A 15,275-nucleotide genomic window follows, 5' to 3' on the forward strand; every position below is an offset into this window, starting at 1 on the left:
AACAATCATTATGTATTGCATGAATTTTTGTTTCTTTCTGGCATTTTACGTCAGTATGAATTCACATTCAATCCAGTTGCTCGTTCGTATCCAATTGGATAGAAACCTTGACTGGCCTATATCGAGTTTCTCTGGCTGAACTATTCAGATCAACAAAATCAACTGAACTTATGTCATTCCCAATCCGTTTGGGAGAACATGGAAGCTCAGCACGAATGCTGACGTACAAACCCCTCAGCCGAATAGAAATGAAGATGGTTGCAGTGACATCAAGCTGTTTTTTTCTGACGCCCCAACCACCCCACCTGGGGTTCGAACCTGGCCAACTTCGCTTATGCCAGTAGACAGTATCCGTTCAATTGCTACCATCTATGACGCATGGAGACGCACCCGAGGAGATTTTGCACCAGCTATGGCCGGGAATTCCACTTCTCCAATCAATCCCACCACGTCTCCTCTGCTACCCCCGGCTAGCAAGCCCTCTCAAACTGTCGACAGAATTCAACCGGAAATCGTCGTAGTTGGTAGCACAACACCTTTGGCAGGTCATCAACCGCCAAGCAGTACCCACTCAGCTGCTACCGCAAGAAGTTTCAACTCTCCCAAACGAACCAAACGAGGGATCAAAACTAATGCAGAACACAAAGGCTTAGAAAGCAGCGCCAGGCGTGCTATCTAGGATGTTTATCAAAGACGCTATGGATCTAGCTCCAGTTCAAGAGCTTTTGGTCCACAAAGGAAGAATACTTAGTATTCAAACAGGTTCATGTTAGTTATTCTACGATGACAAGCATTACTCCCCAAGAGCTGATGTCTTAGCTAATGCTAATATTAGGTGGTTTCCTATAACAGAGTTAATTAAATTTAACATCGTCGCGGTCCAGAGTTCAGATATTGTTGGGAACATGGACATCCCTAGCGATCAATCGTTCGCTGCAAACTCAAAAACTACTGAGCTCGCTGGTGGCAGCTGAGATTCCAAAATTGAGAGCGAATTGAATTATCGACCGATAAACAATCGTCGTGTGTGCGTAGATCGATGCTAGCCAGTAGGGGAAAAGGGGGGAATTCGGACCACCTAAGCAATTCGCCTAATATTTTCAAACCAATACGGTCTAAGTGAAGAATATCACATTGTATACTGAGCTACACTTGTTTCCTCTCAATCAATAATGTTTAATCATTAATCAATATATCATAAAATAAAAGAGATGGTTTTTGGACATTAAAATTTGATGCGGGGTGATTTGGATTGTATGTGGGGTGATTTGGTCCAGTGTGTGTTTCATTGAAAAAAACATACTTATGTTTATGTAAAGTATTTTGGGATAATGTTACAATCAGTAACAGTGTTCCGGGATCGATACCAGGTGTCTCGGCCAGATTCCAGACCAGAAAAATTGGATTGAGACCATCTCGAATTCTGCATGGATCTTTTGACTGTTTTTCGAGCATTTTCAAACACTTTCGATGCTTGGTCAAATAAAATCCGTTCTTGATGACTTGTGTTGCTCTTTCAAGCTCTCCCTTCTTCCAACGTTGTCTGCCCACCCTTTTTTTGTAATCCAGCGGCATCTGGAATCAATTAGACCAAAGAAAAGCCTCAAACCTGTAGGACCAATTCACCCCACAGAAACGTGTCCATGTCACCCCACACAACATGCAAAAATTAAAATACAATACATTATCCATGTCACCCCACACAACATGCAAAAATTAAAACAAAATATATTATCAAACTGGCAGTTTCGCTGCATCAAATTATTCCTCTGCTGTAGACGAACAGAACTTCACTGCACAATACACGAAAAGTTTGTTTAATCAGCGGGGAAAACCTTAAAACCACGATAGGAAAACTCACATTTTTTGACAATCAAAATGCTTGTTGTGTTCATGCTACCGTTTCCTTCCACCTGTCGAATTTACCAAAGTTTCTTTTACGTTAGGTACATACGGTTCAACAATAGAAGGAGATGACATTATAAAAATCCAAGTTGAGCCGTACTTTTTGAGATAAAGGGGTGGTCCAAATCACCCCGTATGTCCAACTCACCCCGTATTACCCTATTGATTAAACGGACGGCCGATAGTTGACCGACAGAATAGTTTGAATGCAATCGGGAAGCCTATCAAACTTTTTTATCGGCCGGTACAGAATCGGTGTAGTGTGCGCATATGCATATCGCTCCATACTGATTAAAACATCCGACCGATTCATCAGCCGACAAAAGTCTGTAGTCTGCGGGGGCTCTTATTGTTTGGGTGAGCGCAGAACATCCTTCGAATTCGTATAATCGTAGACGTCCTTATCAATGTACAGTGAATCGTGCAAATTCTCGTATCGAAGAGGAAATTTCTCTAGAACTCGCTACGCACGACCCAGGAGTGATCAACTTGGAAATACCCCAAGACAAATGGATTCTACGTTCTTCAATAGATGCTGGCAATGTAACAATGCTTATCAATTGCCTTCTGAATGCAATTTCGTTGATAAAATCTGCAGGAGCTGTGGCCAAATGGGTCATTTTCAAAGAGCATCCCGTTATGCTTAAAAAATCCAAACATTGAAAAGACCGGCGGAACACAACGACCCTCAAACAAGTCAAATTCAAAAACGAGTCCATTGAAAATACGGGAGGTGATCCTGGGATAAAAGAATGCTTAAGTGCTTCAGAAGATGAATAATTAAGAGATGAATTATTTGTTTACATTTCATTATAAAACAAATCGACAGCTGTTCTCAGAGTTCCTTAATTATTTAATATTTTGTTGTTATTGAAGTTATGGAAATGGATGTGAAAAAATACTAATGAAAAAAAATCTCCATGGTTAATGTTCGTAGTGAAATTTTTTTCGATTGAGTCGATCTCGAGTTTAAATGACGGTACTGTAATTAGAGCAAGAGTAGCGGATCTGAATTGCGACTTCCTCATTGATTCAGGAGCTGAAGTCAACACACTGACAGTGGATAACTTCTGCATATGACAATTCGAAACCACTTTGTAGAAATATTTTTACGAATATTCCTGCCGCAGTAAAACATCTTGTTGAACGGATAATTCGACAGATTGTTCTTGCTGGCATTATCGAGCGTGTCACTGATAGACATTTGACAATTTTTTTCACCGAATTTGGAATGTTTCGTTTCACTTAGAGGCGAATGAACTGAAAAGTTTAAAGCCTCTTTAAAACAAAGAACGGAATGGAATTCGTTTCACCAGACTTCAGACACTACGAGAGCATAATGTTAAGTGTATTTGGTAATCGGTCTGTGAAATTTCTTGGTTTTGTACTGACTGGAAATGGCTGGATGGTGGAAGAGGAAAAACTAAGTGCTATCAAAAACTTCAGAAGCCCGAACTGCTGTTATGAAGTTAAAAGCTTTCTCGGCCTGGATCTACGTGCGCTAATTAAATCAAGTAAGTTTTACTGGACAAAAAATGAGTAGATTGAATTTAAATATCTACAGAATGAGCTAGGATATTACAATACCACGGATAAAATTGAGTATTGATATGTTGATGCCTCACCTATAGGTCTAAGCGTAGTTCTTGTTCAATTTGATAAGGTGGGAAGAATAGTCGCTTGTACGTCCAAGGCATTGACCCCTACAGAGCAAAGATATCCACATACAGAAAAAGTGTCGGGGTGTCGAGCGTTTTTCGTGCTGCCTACAAAGAAGATCATTCACAATCAGAACAGATGGCGAAGTCAACGAATTTATTTTTACTAACAATCATCGTCTTGTAAAACGTGCAGTTTCTCGATATGAGGCGTGGATGTTACGTCCCCAACCGTTTGACTATATTATAGCAAGAGTCTTTGGTGAACCAAATGTAGCCGATGCACTCTCTCAACTAAAAGATCAGACGCAAAAACCTGTTTATTTCGAGGATGACGACGATAATCACTACCTATTTTCCCTCGACACTAGATGCATGAGTATTACATGGAGTGAAATCAAGGATGACGAGGAATTACAGAAAGTTTAATTGGCTGTATAGTGTGGAGAATGGCCAAGAGAATTGGGTATATTTGAAGCCCAAAAGAAAAGTGTTCATGGTCAAGGCCAATTTTCTAATTTTTAAAGAAAACAGAACAGTCTTACCGAAGTCTCTTCGTAAGACAGTAATGCAGTCTGCTCATAGCGATCATGTTGGAATAATGGCAATGAAAAGAATTTGGCGTGAATATTTTGGTGCCCTGGAAAGGTCATCCGAAATTGAGAATGTTATAATAACTTGCGAAACGTGTGCGACGCTTGCTAGACTTCTGTCACTATTTTGTGGAGAACTTCCGTATGGTCCTTGGGGTATCCTTCGGAACTGAAGAATTTTTGATGGTTGTCGACACTTATTTACGTTATTTGTCGGTAGTCGCAATATTCAAAGTGACAACGTGGACACCTTTCCAGAGCGAATCCTTCATCACATTTTGAGGAGAAAAGGGTGTCAAAGTGCGCAAAGCAATTCCTCCTAGCCAACAATCTTATGGATCGATAGAAAGACAAAATCAGGTAGTTATTAAAGCAATATTGGCATCCAAATTAAATGGACGTAATTGGAGATCGGTGTTGCAATAGTACGTACACAATCACAACACAATAATTGCTAGAGAACCTTTCCCAGTTTGTGCGACAGTTTTCAAAGAGAAGAAATTGTACGGATCACACAACATAGAAAATGTAAAACATATTTTCCAAAGAGCGTTTTAAGGTTGTTGCTAGAGATGACGCAAAAGTTGTTGTTATCAACGGAAATGGTTCTCAATACACTCGCAATGTTCACGATGTCAAAATAAATACCTATTGAAGTGGGTGAGAATGCTGATAGAAATCTTGAAATCACTTTGGACATTGAAACACAATCCTGCTTAGGCGAATCATCATTGTTTAGAAGAACGCTTCTAAGGGATCCTATTAAAATACTAATTAGATTCGATGATAAATTTGTGTATAATATTATAAATTAGTGTACAGAAGAAGGATAAAAAAGTTAAAAATGAAAATATATACAAGTGAAAGAAACTTTGAAATTTATTAGACTGTCAAAAAAGTCCTGCGGTATTTTTTTTGAATTTTCATTTGTTCATAAAATTAGTTACAATCATCTGTTTTAAGTCAAATATGCGCCGTTTTGTTCGATGACTTGTTCCCAACGAGATGCCAACTTCATAATACCCCTGTTATAGAAGCTCGCTTCCTTATTGGCAAAAAACTTGGATAGCCAATTTTCACAGGCCTCTTTTGTGGCTAACTTCTGACTACCTAGCTCGTTCGCCATGGACAAAAACAGGTGGTCACGTGGTGCAAGGTCCGGACTATACGGCGGATGCAAAAGAACCTCCCATCCGAGTTCCCGGAGCTTCTGGCGCGTCACCAAAGAAGTGTGTGGCCTGGCGTTGTCCTGATGGAAGACTATGCGGCCTCTGTTTATCAAAGATGGCCTCTTCTTCATGAGTGCTACCTTCAAGCGGTCCAGTGTTGGTAGTACAGGTCCGAATTGAGCGTTTGGCCATAGGGAAGCAGCTCATAATAGATTATTCCTTGACAATCCCACAAAACACACAGCAGAACCTTCCTGGCCGTTAATGAGGGCTTGGGCACCGTCTGAGCCGCTTCAGCGGGCTTCGACCACGACCGTTTGTGCTTCACGTTGTCTTAAGTGACCCACTTTTCATCGCCAGTCACCATCCGCTTCAGAAACGGGTCGATTTTGTTGCGATTCAGCAGCGATTCACATGCGTCGATACGGTCAAAGATGTTTTTATGCGTCAACGTGTGTGGCACCCATTCATCGAGCTTCTTTGTGAATCCAAGCTTCTTCAAATTGTTAATAACGGTTTGATGACTTATCCCCAGCTCTTGGCCGATGCTACGGCTGCTACTATGCCGGTCTTTCTCGGCTAATTCAGCGATTTTGTCGCAATTTTCGACGACAGGCCTTCCGGAGCGTGGCGCATCTTCGACGACCTCTACACCAGAACGAAAACGTTGAAACCATCGTTGTGCGGAGGATATTGAAACTGTATCGGGTCCATAAACTGCACAAATTTTATTGGCAGCTTGAGATGCATTTTTGCCTTTGTTATAGTAGTACTGTAAAATATATCGGATTTTCTCTTTTTGCTCCATATTTGCGACACTATAACTCACGAACGACTTAACCAAATAAAACACTGTCAAGGACTATATTATAGCGCGCAAAAATACGTTACGCGCTTACAACCACATCGCGGAAATACCGCAGGACTTTTTTGACAGCCTAATATATGTACACAAAAAGTTTTAAAGTTAATACTTTTGAAAAATTATCATATTTGAGAGCTCCCCGTTTTATTCGGAACGAATATCGATGAGCAGTATAAGTGAAAATGAAACGCTTGGAATTCTCTTGGCTACTTTCGCGGTGAACAGACGTGCATCAAGTACAGTCTTCGGAAAAAATGGACGGTTACGACATAGTCGTAGTCAACTGTTGGAAATGACTTTTGGCTTCTTCGCGCAGTTTCTCCGCCAAAACGACTAAACAGTCAGTCGGGCGTTTAGTCGCTATCTTCCTCTACCGACTCGACTATATCATTTCATTCTTCCCAGTCAAATTATCTTCATTGCATTTTGAAGTGACTTTCCCCAAAACGAATTCGTTACTCTCTCTCCGATGTATCATGTATGCATGCATCGATGTTTGAGTTCAACGTGGTTTCACATACGCTACAGGTGAGCTAGATTGTTTTGTATCGTACACGAAAATTACTCACACGTATAAAATAGCGTGTAGTGTGTGTGCGCGCTATTTTGCACGCTATTTACTAATACTAACGCGAAGACCTTTATAGCATACCTGATAATTGTCTAAGTTTGTTGGTTTGAGTTCACGATGGGTAAACAATAAACCATCCATTAATATGGTAACTACTTTTTTCATCAGAAATCATGTTTTCGTTTCTCTTTATATGGACGTAAAAATAAGATTGCGTACGCGGGTAACTCGGGTAATTCTGAGAAAAAAGACGGGTGGGTAATGTCGGGGACATAACCGGAGTGACGTAGGACTATACAAAGGAGACAGCTTTTGTTAAATATATATTTTAAATATATTGTTTTATTTTCTTCTCCTACGTGAATACCTACCTATCTACCTGAAAAATGGATTAGTTTACTGTTTACTATTTATGAAAATGTTGGGGGTTCTGAAAAGAACCTTTGGTGTTGTGTTTTTGTTATCACTCGATATTCCCATCTTGTTCGGCTAAACCTTCCTGTTTAGCTATTGCGTTTGCCACTCGCCACAGCTTTCACAGTTGGAAAATTTCTTCCCATTTAGCTTGTGACATGTTGTTCAGTAAATTACATTTAATGCGACGTGCCGGAGAAACACTTTGCCACTCACTGAAACTAATTGTTGCCTTGATGAGCGCCGAACCGAAGCTGCTCTGTTCTTGATGCGGGTTTTCTGATTGTTGTGAACAGCTTTGAAAGCCAACTCGAGCACTCCGACGGCCGAAACTCTATAATCGCTGTTAGGTATACTGGTGCTCCGGCACCAATCCGTTCGGCCTAGTTACCCTTGCGGAGCAATCAGTGAATGCGATCAACAGGGAACTGGAGACTTGCACGGTTCGAGTGAGACTTTGCCTTTCCCTTAACTTGTCCTCCTTTGTTACGTCCACGATGCCGATGCCGTACAACCACACGGGTTTACGGTTTGAAAGAAAATAAGATTGTTCACGCGCATCACTTGCAGCGCGTGATTCTAGTAATACTCCTTCCGAGTACCCCCCGTAAAAGCTACTTTGTGTAGCGAGCTTTTAACCAATAGAATCAACATACAATAAGTCAGTCACAATTATATCGCCAACCACGTCGGCCGCCATAGATCTCCGTCGCGATAATATAGTAATCGAAGTTGAAGAAATAAAGTTTGTGCGTTTTGGATTCATCTCTTGAACAAAGGGAAATAGGTCAGGTGAGCCCCGACCCGATGACCACAATCTAAGACGGGTCCGAACATTGGTGCCGTGACCAGGATTTTTCCTGAGGTCAAAGGGTCATCGGATATGCCATTTTGATCTCCGTCAGTCGCTATTGTGCTTTCTATTGTGAACAAGAACAATCAGTCAGCTATAGGATAAGGGTCCTTACCATCGGTCATTGAAGTGGACTAGCAATTGGAACATAACATCAGCATACAAGGCCTATTGTACAGGCTCAAACGGTGAGTACCTGTCCAATAATTTATGCTGATTTTGGTAGATCTACCGGATCTTTCTTTTTTTTTGGTTCCTGCTGCGCATTTCAACTCGGGTACGGCGGGATTATATACGACGGAAACTACTGCGACTTGGAGATTTGATTTGTTTCACGACGGATTGAGATGATTATTTGGATCAGTGGATATACCATCTGGTACTAGCTTGCTTGAACGAATTACACGCGAACACGAGAGGACTGGTTGATTGTTGCACCGTGAATTTTACTACTCTGCGTTTGCTGGATTGCTGATTCACAAGATATCGCTGTGATTGAGACTTCATCGGCTCCCATCATCGGTGTCGCGTACACCTGGAAAGCATTGGTCGAGCAACGCTTCTGGATTATTGTTCCTGTAAGGAGGTTTGGAAATATACAAGGCCTATTTTCATAGGCTCGCAGGTGAGCCTCTTTCCAATCATCATACATTTTATTCCGTGGGTGCTTGCTCGTGTTTCCTTGTTTCGCAGTTGTTGTTCTTCGACCGACTTCCATCAACATCGGCATCATGGGGAAGAAGGCAAAGGCGAAGCTGCAACTCCGGGAGTCCGTCATCGGATTTATACACCGAACCGAAAAGGTCGTTGAAAATTACAACGCTGACACCGATTTCCACCAACTGCAAGCACGGATAGGAAAACTGGATGAGAAGTGGAGCGAGTTTGAAAGCGTACAAGGTGAAATCGAGGAAATGGAGGAGGATGAAACCAACATGGAGACGCACGAGCAGGTTCGAGCGGAGTTCGAGGAGCTGTATTTTAAGGTAAAGGCAGGGTTGAAATCCAAACTACCACCCTCAACCCCCTCTTCCACTACTACTACTCCCACTAGAGATAAGAATGTGGGTTCATGTTCTGGCATACGCTTGCCCAAGATCAGCTTGCCAGAATTCAGTGGGGAGTACGACAAATGGTTGCCATTCTTCGACACTTTTCGATCACTTATCCACGATAATACGGATTTAAATCTGATCCAAAAATTCCACCATTTGCGAGCGTCTCTAAGGGGTGAGGCACTTAAGGTGGTAGATTCCTTTCAAATGAGTGAAGCTAGTTATGGGGTCGCATGGTCCGCTTTGGTGAAACGGTATTCGAATAAATATCTCCAGAAGAAGCGCCATGTCAACGCGCTTTTGCAGTACCCGAAGGTGAAAAGGATGTCGGCAAATGGTATTCACGATTTGATTGAATGTTTCGATCGACATACGAAGATTCTTGATCAACTGGGAGAGAATACTTCGGACTGGGGAGCGATGTTGATGCAGCTGTTGGTGTCGAAGCTTGATGATGAGTCGCTCAAAGACTGGGAGGAGCGTGCGGTCTAGAAAAATGATCCTGTTTTCGCGGACGTTATGGAGTTCCTCGAAGGACAGACACGGATTCTGGATGCTGTAGCAGTCGATCGTCGCTCGGAGAATTTACAATCATCTTCCTCTGCTACTAATTCCGGCTTCAAGAAATCAGTACCCAAGTTTTCTGTGCATGCAACCACTGATACTCCTACGATGCAGTGTCAGCAATGCAATGGTCGACATTATATCACAAGCTGTCCTGTATTTGAGCGGATGACACTAGATAAACGGTTCCAAGTAGTCAACTCTAAGAAGCTGTGCAGCAACTGTTTGAGACAAGGTCATCTGAACCGTGACTGTACATCGCGTTTCCGTTGCCGCACTTGTAGTAAGAAACACCATTCTCTTCTACATCCTGGAATAGGGGCGTCGGTTTCCACTCCAACTGTTGGTCCACTGACGCAGGCGCCTTCTACGGCTCAGCCACAACCCAGCAATTCTACACACGTGGTTTCCATAGACGATTCATTACAAACGATGCAGAGTTCGGTGGCCACTATTTTCGCTTCCAACGTCGCAACAGAGCATCGAGAGTTCCATGTATTTCTTTCAACGGTTCTGGTGTCAGTGAAGGACTGCAATGGGCGTTCACATCTAGCTAGGGCGCTTCTGGATAGCGGGTCACAGGCGAATATTATCTCGGATCGTCTGTGTCAGATTCTAAAGTTACATAGGAAGGGAGTTAACGTACCGATCTCTGGGATTGGCAGTTCCACTTTCCGAGTTTCACACTCCGTTACGACGACGGTTTCATCTCGAATTAGCGATTATTCCATACCGATGGAATTCCTAGTAATGAAGAAAGTGACTGAGGACCAACCATCAGCGACTATCCTCATCGGAGACTGGAATCTCCCAACCGACTTCCAGTTGGCTGACCCAGGCTTCAATAAACGTGGCACGATCGACCTTCTTCTCGGATTGGAACACTTCTACGAGTTCCTCCTGCTCAATGGTGGCCGGGTTCAAATCCAGCGTATAGGCAACGGGCTTCCATTGCTCGTCAACACAGTATTCGGTTGGGTTGTAGCAGGAAAGGTGAACCTAGGTCAAATGAATCCAATTCCTAGTTGTCATGTGGTAGTTGGCAACTCGTTGGAGCAGAAGATCGAGCGGTTTTGGACGATCGATGAAATTCAGGACGCTCCACGGTTCTCACAGGAAGAGATCGATTGCGAAAACCATTACAGAGTCATGTTCTCACGCGATACTGAAGGACGATATGTGGTTCGGCTTCCGAAACGAGTGGGCTTCGACAAGATGATCGGAGACTCAAGGGAAATGGCGTTACGGCGATTTGTTCAGCTAGAGAGGCGTTTCAAGCGGGATGAAGCACTGCGTGAGCGGTACAGTGACTCAATACGAGAGTATTTGAACAACGGGCACATGGCATTAGTCGAAGAGGCGGAGGAAAGGTCCAAAGAGCTGCTCGTGTGTTACTTACCACACCATCCGGTCGTCAAGGAGTCGAGCACGACTACAAAGATTCGGCCGGTGTTCGATGGATCAGCCAAGACGACCAATAATTATTCCCTCAACGACGGACTGATGACGGGACCAGTTATCCAGGATCAACTAATCGATCTGATCCTGCGTTTCCGCAAGCACAAGGTGGCGTTAGTCGCGGACATCGAGAAGATGTACCTACAGGTGAAGGTACATTCGGACGACTGTCAATTCCAGCGCATTCTGTGGCGCTTCTCCCCATCCGGTCCGATCAGGACGTACGAACTACAGCGGGCAACATTTGGTTTGGCACCGTCTTCTTTTCTCGCCACTAGATCACTTCATCAGTTGGCGGAAGACGAAGGTGCTGTGTTTGCACGAGCGAAAGCAGCGCTCGTGAATGATTTCTATGTAGACGATTACATCGGTGGTGCTGATTCTGAGGAAGAAGCAATTTTGTTGAGGCAGGAGCTTGAGCAGCTGTTACCAAAAGGTGGTTTTCGGTTGCGCAAATGGAATTCCAGTATGAAAGGCGTGCTGGAAGGAGTGTCTGCAGAGGACTTGGGAACGCAAACAACGTTGACGTTCAACAAAGAAGAGCAGGTGAAGACGCTAGGGGTCACTTGGGAACCGGGGCCGGATGTACTTGGCATCGACGTATCGACTTCCAGCATAATCGGTTGCTGGACTAGGCGGCAGGTGTATTCGGTCATTGCACGACTTTTCGACCCACTCGGTCTCATAGGTCCAGTTATAGCGTGGGCCAAGATTCGAATGCAACAGCTCTGGGTGGCCACACAAGACTGGGATGAGCCACTATCACAAGAACTGGCGGAACGGTGGACACAGTTCTACGAACAACTTCCATTCCTCTCTGAAGTGAGGGTGAATCGCTTCGCTTTCTGTTCACAGCCACATCTGGTGCAATTTCACATTTTCTCGGATGCATCGGAGGCGGCATATGGCGCGTGTGTTTATGCTCGGACGATTAGCCAAACGGGGCAAATCAAGGTGGAGTTGTTGTCGTCGAAATCACGTCCCGCGCCGCTGAAAAGGGTCAGCGTCGCAAGGTTGGAACTTTGCGGAGCGTTGCTGGCAGCCAAACTCTACCAAAAGGTTCGACATGCGCTAAAGATGGAAGAAACGGAAGCATGGTTTTGGTCCGACTCGACTGTCGTCCTTTGCTGGTTGCGATCACCATCCTATGTCTGGCCGACGTACGTTGCGAACCGTGTCTCACAGATCCAGGAATGGACGAAAGGACATCGATGGAATCACGTCAAGGGGACGGAGAACCCTGCCGATCTCGTGTCACGAGGAGTCTTGCCGAAGGACTTTGTCAGCCTTCAACACTGGTTTCACGGTCCTGCCTGGTTGTCGCTGCCGGACCAACTCTGGAACAATCCCACACGGTTTGAGGATCCGCCGGAAGACCAATTAGAACGGAAGCGGATCGTTTTCACCACCCTAACACTTCTGGAACCACATCCACTACTGGACCGTATCTCCTCGTACTCGAAGTTGCTTCGGGTAACAGCTCTCTGCTTTCGCTTCGCACGGAAATGCCAACGTCGTCACAAGGAAATTCCCGACACCCAACACATCAGTGTCGCAGAGCTGCAAGTCGCAAAACAAGCTATGGTCCGTCAGGTGCAGCAGAACGCGTTCGCCACAGAAATTAAGGAGCTATCCAATCATCGTGTCGTCCCCGTCCGCTCACCGTTGAAACACGGTGGCCCACGAATGACGCTCGCACAAGTCCGCCAGGAATATTGGCCCCTGAATGGCATGTCTCTGGCAAACTATATTTACCGGAATTGTATACGTTGTTTCCGAAGCAACCCTGCCTCAGTAACCCAACCTCCCGGACAGCTTCCTCGTCCTCGAACCCTTCCAGCTCGACCTTTTTCCACTACTGGGGTAGATTACTGTGGTCCAATCTACCTCAAACCCGTTCACCGGAAAGCTGCAGCGCAGAAGGCCTACATCGCTGTTTTCGTGTGCTTCTGCACCAAAGTAGTTCACTTGGAGCTAGTGGGCGATTTGTCGTCAGCCAAATTCATCGCCGCACTGCGTCGTTTCGTTGGAAAACGAGGGGTTCCTGCCGATATCCACTCGGACAACGGCCTCAACTTCAAGGGGGCTAACAACGAACTCCGAGCGCTCTACGAACTTCTCAACGATTCCGCAAGTGCAACAACCATAAGCAACGAAGCCGCTCGGAATGGAATCGTGTGGAAATTCATTCCACCGAGAGCTCCAAACTTCGGTGGTCTTTGGGAAGCCGCTGTCAAATCCGCTAAGTCATCATTGGTGAAACTTCTTGGACAACGTCGGCTATCTTTCGAGGACATGACCACCGTTCTTGTTCAGGTTGAAGCGGCAATGAACTCTCGCCCACTGACACCCCTCTCCGAGGACCCGCACGAACTGGATGTTCTGACTCCGGGTCATTTTCTCACCGGATCTTCGCTGCTGACGATTCCAGATCCGGATTACACAGATGTTCCAACAAATAGGCTTGAACACTATCGGCAGCTGCAACAGCTCGTCCAGCAGCACTGGAAGCGTTTGCGAAGGGAATACATCTCACAACTACGTCAACCAGCGTGCTGCCCCACCGATCGAGCTGAAGGTCGGACAAATGGTCATCCTAAAGGAGGACGACAAGGCACCGATCTCTTGGCCTCTCGGTCGTATCACGGAAGTCTACCCTGGCCCGGATGGAGTGACCAGAGTAGTTACCCTGAGGACATCGCAAGGGATATACAAGAGGCCGTCCACTCGTGTTTGCCTGCTGCCTTTCGAGAAGGACTCGAGTGGGCAATCATTGTCACCAAGTCGAACTCCGAGGGTCGTGACGTCGCCTACCCCCAGCAATGAAGTGCAACATGGTGTCCAAGAAGGGCGCGACAGGAAGTTAATTTGAATGATATTATGTAGATGTAGTAAATCCTTTTGCGGATTTAGGTGGCCGGCATGTTCACGCGCATCACTTGCAGCGCGCGATTCTAGTAATACTCCTTCCGAGTACCCCCCGTAAAAGCTACTTTGTGTAGCGAGCTTTTAACCAATAGAATCAACATACAATAAGTCAGTCACAATTATATCGCCAACCACGTCGGCCGCCATAGATCTCCGTCGCGATAATATAGTAATCGAAGTTGAAGAAATAAAGTTTGTGCGTTTTGGATTCATCTCTTGAAGAAAGGGAAATAGGTCAGGTGAGCCCCGACCCGATGACCACAATCTAAGACGGGTCCGAACAAGATATTTATTTGGGGTCCGCGTGTTTTATACTCTAGCGGTACACACTCACAGGATAGAGACAAATCGGCAGACTCAGCCAGAGGGGCGAGTCCAACGAGACGAACGAATGAGCGTTAAAAGGGAGCGATGGCAAAAAAATACATTCATTACGATTTGTTCGCTCGTTGGATTCACATGCAGGCTAAAAAGGGTCCTTTTCAGGATCACAAAATTATCTTCAATCTAAAGAGTTTATTGTTTTGTTATCACTCGATATCCCCATTTTGTTCGGCTAAACCTTCCTGTTTAGCGATTTGTTGCCACTCGCCACAGCTTTCACAGTTGGAAAATTTCTTCCTATCCAACTTTGTGACATGTTGTACAGTAAATTACATTCAATGCGACGTGCCGAAGCACCACTCAGTGTCGCATTGGAGGCGATTTTAACCTGTAATTGAACATTTGCGATGACAGTGCTACAGTGTCGACTTTCAATGTGGGGTCATAATTTGGATCTCTATGTTTACAAAAATGTCCAACTAAATTAGTCGCATTACATGTCCGTCCAATTAGCTAAATGTCGAACTAATTGTAAATTACTGTACTTTCAATCTGGAAACAATTTAAGAATTGATGAAAATTGTATAATCAGGAAAGTCCCCAACTATCAATAAGCTCAGAACAACTGCCAAATTCACATACTCATCATATCCTGGCAAACAAATTATGAAAAAATCAATTTGTGTTTTATTATTATTTTGGATAATGTTTTAGAAAGCATTGAACTGTATTTCCTAAACTCTTTCTTGAAAGGTTTAATGGCCCTGAAAAGCGCCTTGCTTTATGGAATGGTTCCAATTTAGAAAACTTAGTACTCGTGGTTTTGAAAAAAGCCATTTCGAACGCCCTCGATGCCGCCTTGTTCTGGATTTGCCACCAAAGCAGTTTGTATAAAGATCAAACTTTTTTCTTCTGCTA

At 44.4% G+C, this 15,275-nt stretch overlaps 3 protein-coding genes across 6 annotated transcripts in view; 2 read left to right on the forward strand and 1 right to left on the reverse strand.

The window, feature by feature from the left end:
• Nucleotides 1-15,275, reverse strand: part of LOC129763019 (inhibin beta chain-like) — a 108,406-nt gene that overhangs the window by 1,372 nt on the left and 91,759 nt on the right. The window contains exon 1 of one of the 4 annotated variants that reach the window (XM_055761725.1): nt 50-154. The exons of the other annotated variants lie outside the window; for them this stretch is intronic. The gene's annotated coding sequence lies outside the window, so the exon portion shown is untranslated. Of the gene's footprint in view, nt 1-49; nt 155-15,275 lie in introns of those variants that run through there. 4 annotated transcript variants of the gene reach the window in all.
• Nucleotides 8,760-9,575, forward strand: LOC129761339 (uncharacterized). Its single transcript, XM_055759057.1, has one exon. The coding sequence runs from the start codon at nt 8,760-8,762 to the stop codon at nt 9,573-9,575; it is 816 nt and encodes a 271-aa protein (XP_055615032.1).
• Nucleotides 9,603-13,931, forward strand: LOC129761340 (uncharacterized). Its single transcript, XM_055759058.1, has one exon. It carries the CDS (start codon nt 9,603-9,605, stop codon nt 13,929-13,931), a length of 4,329 nt encoding a protein of 1,442 aa, XP_055615033.1.

The sequence above is a fragment of the Toxorhynchites rutilus genome, chromosome 1, assembly GCF_029784135.1.
Source record: "Toxorhynchites rutilus septentrionalis strain SRP chromosome 1, ASM2978413v1, whole genome shotgun sequence".
Lineage (NCBI taxonomy): Eukaryota > Metazoa > Arthropoda > Insecta > Diptera > Culicidae > Toxorhynchites > Toxorhynchites rutilus.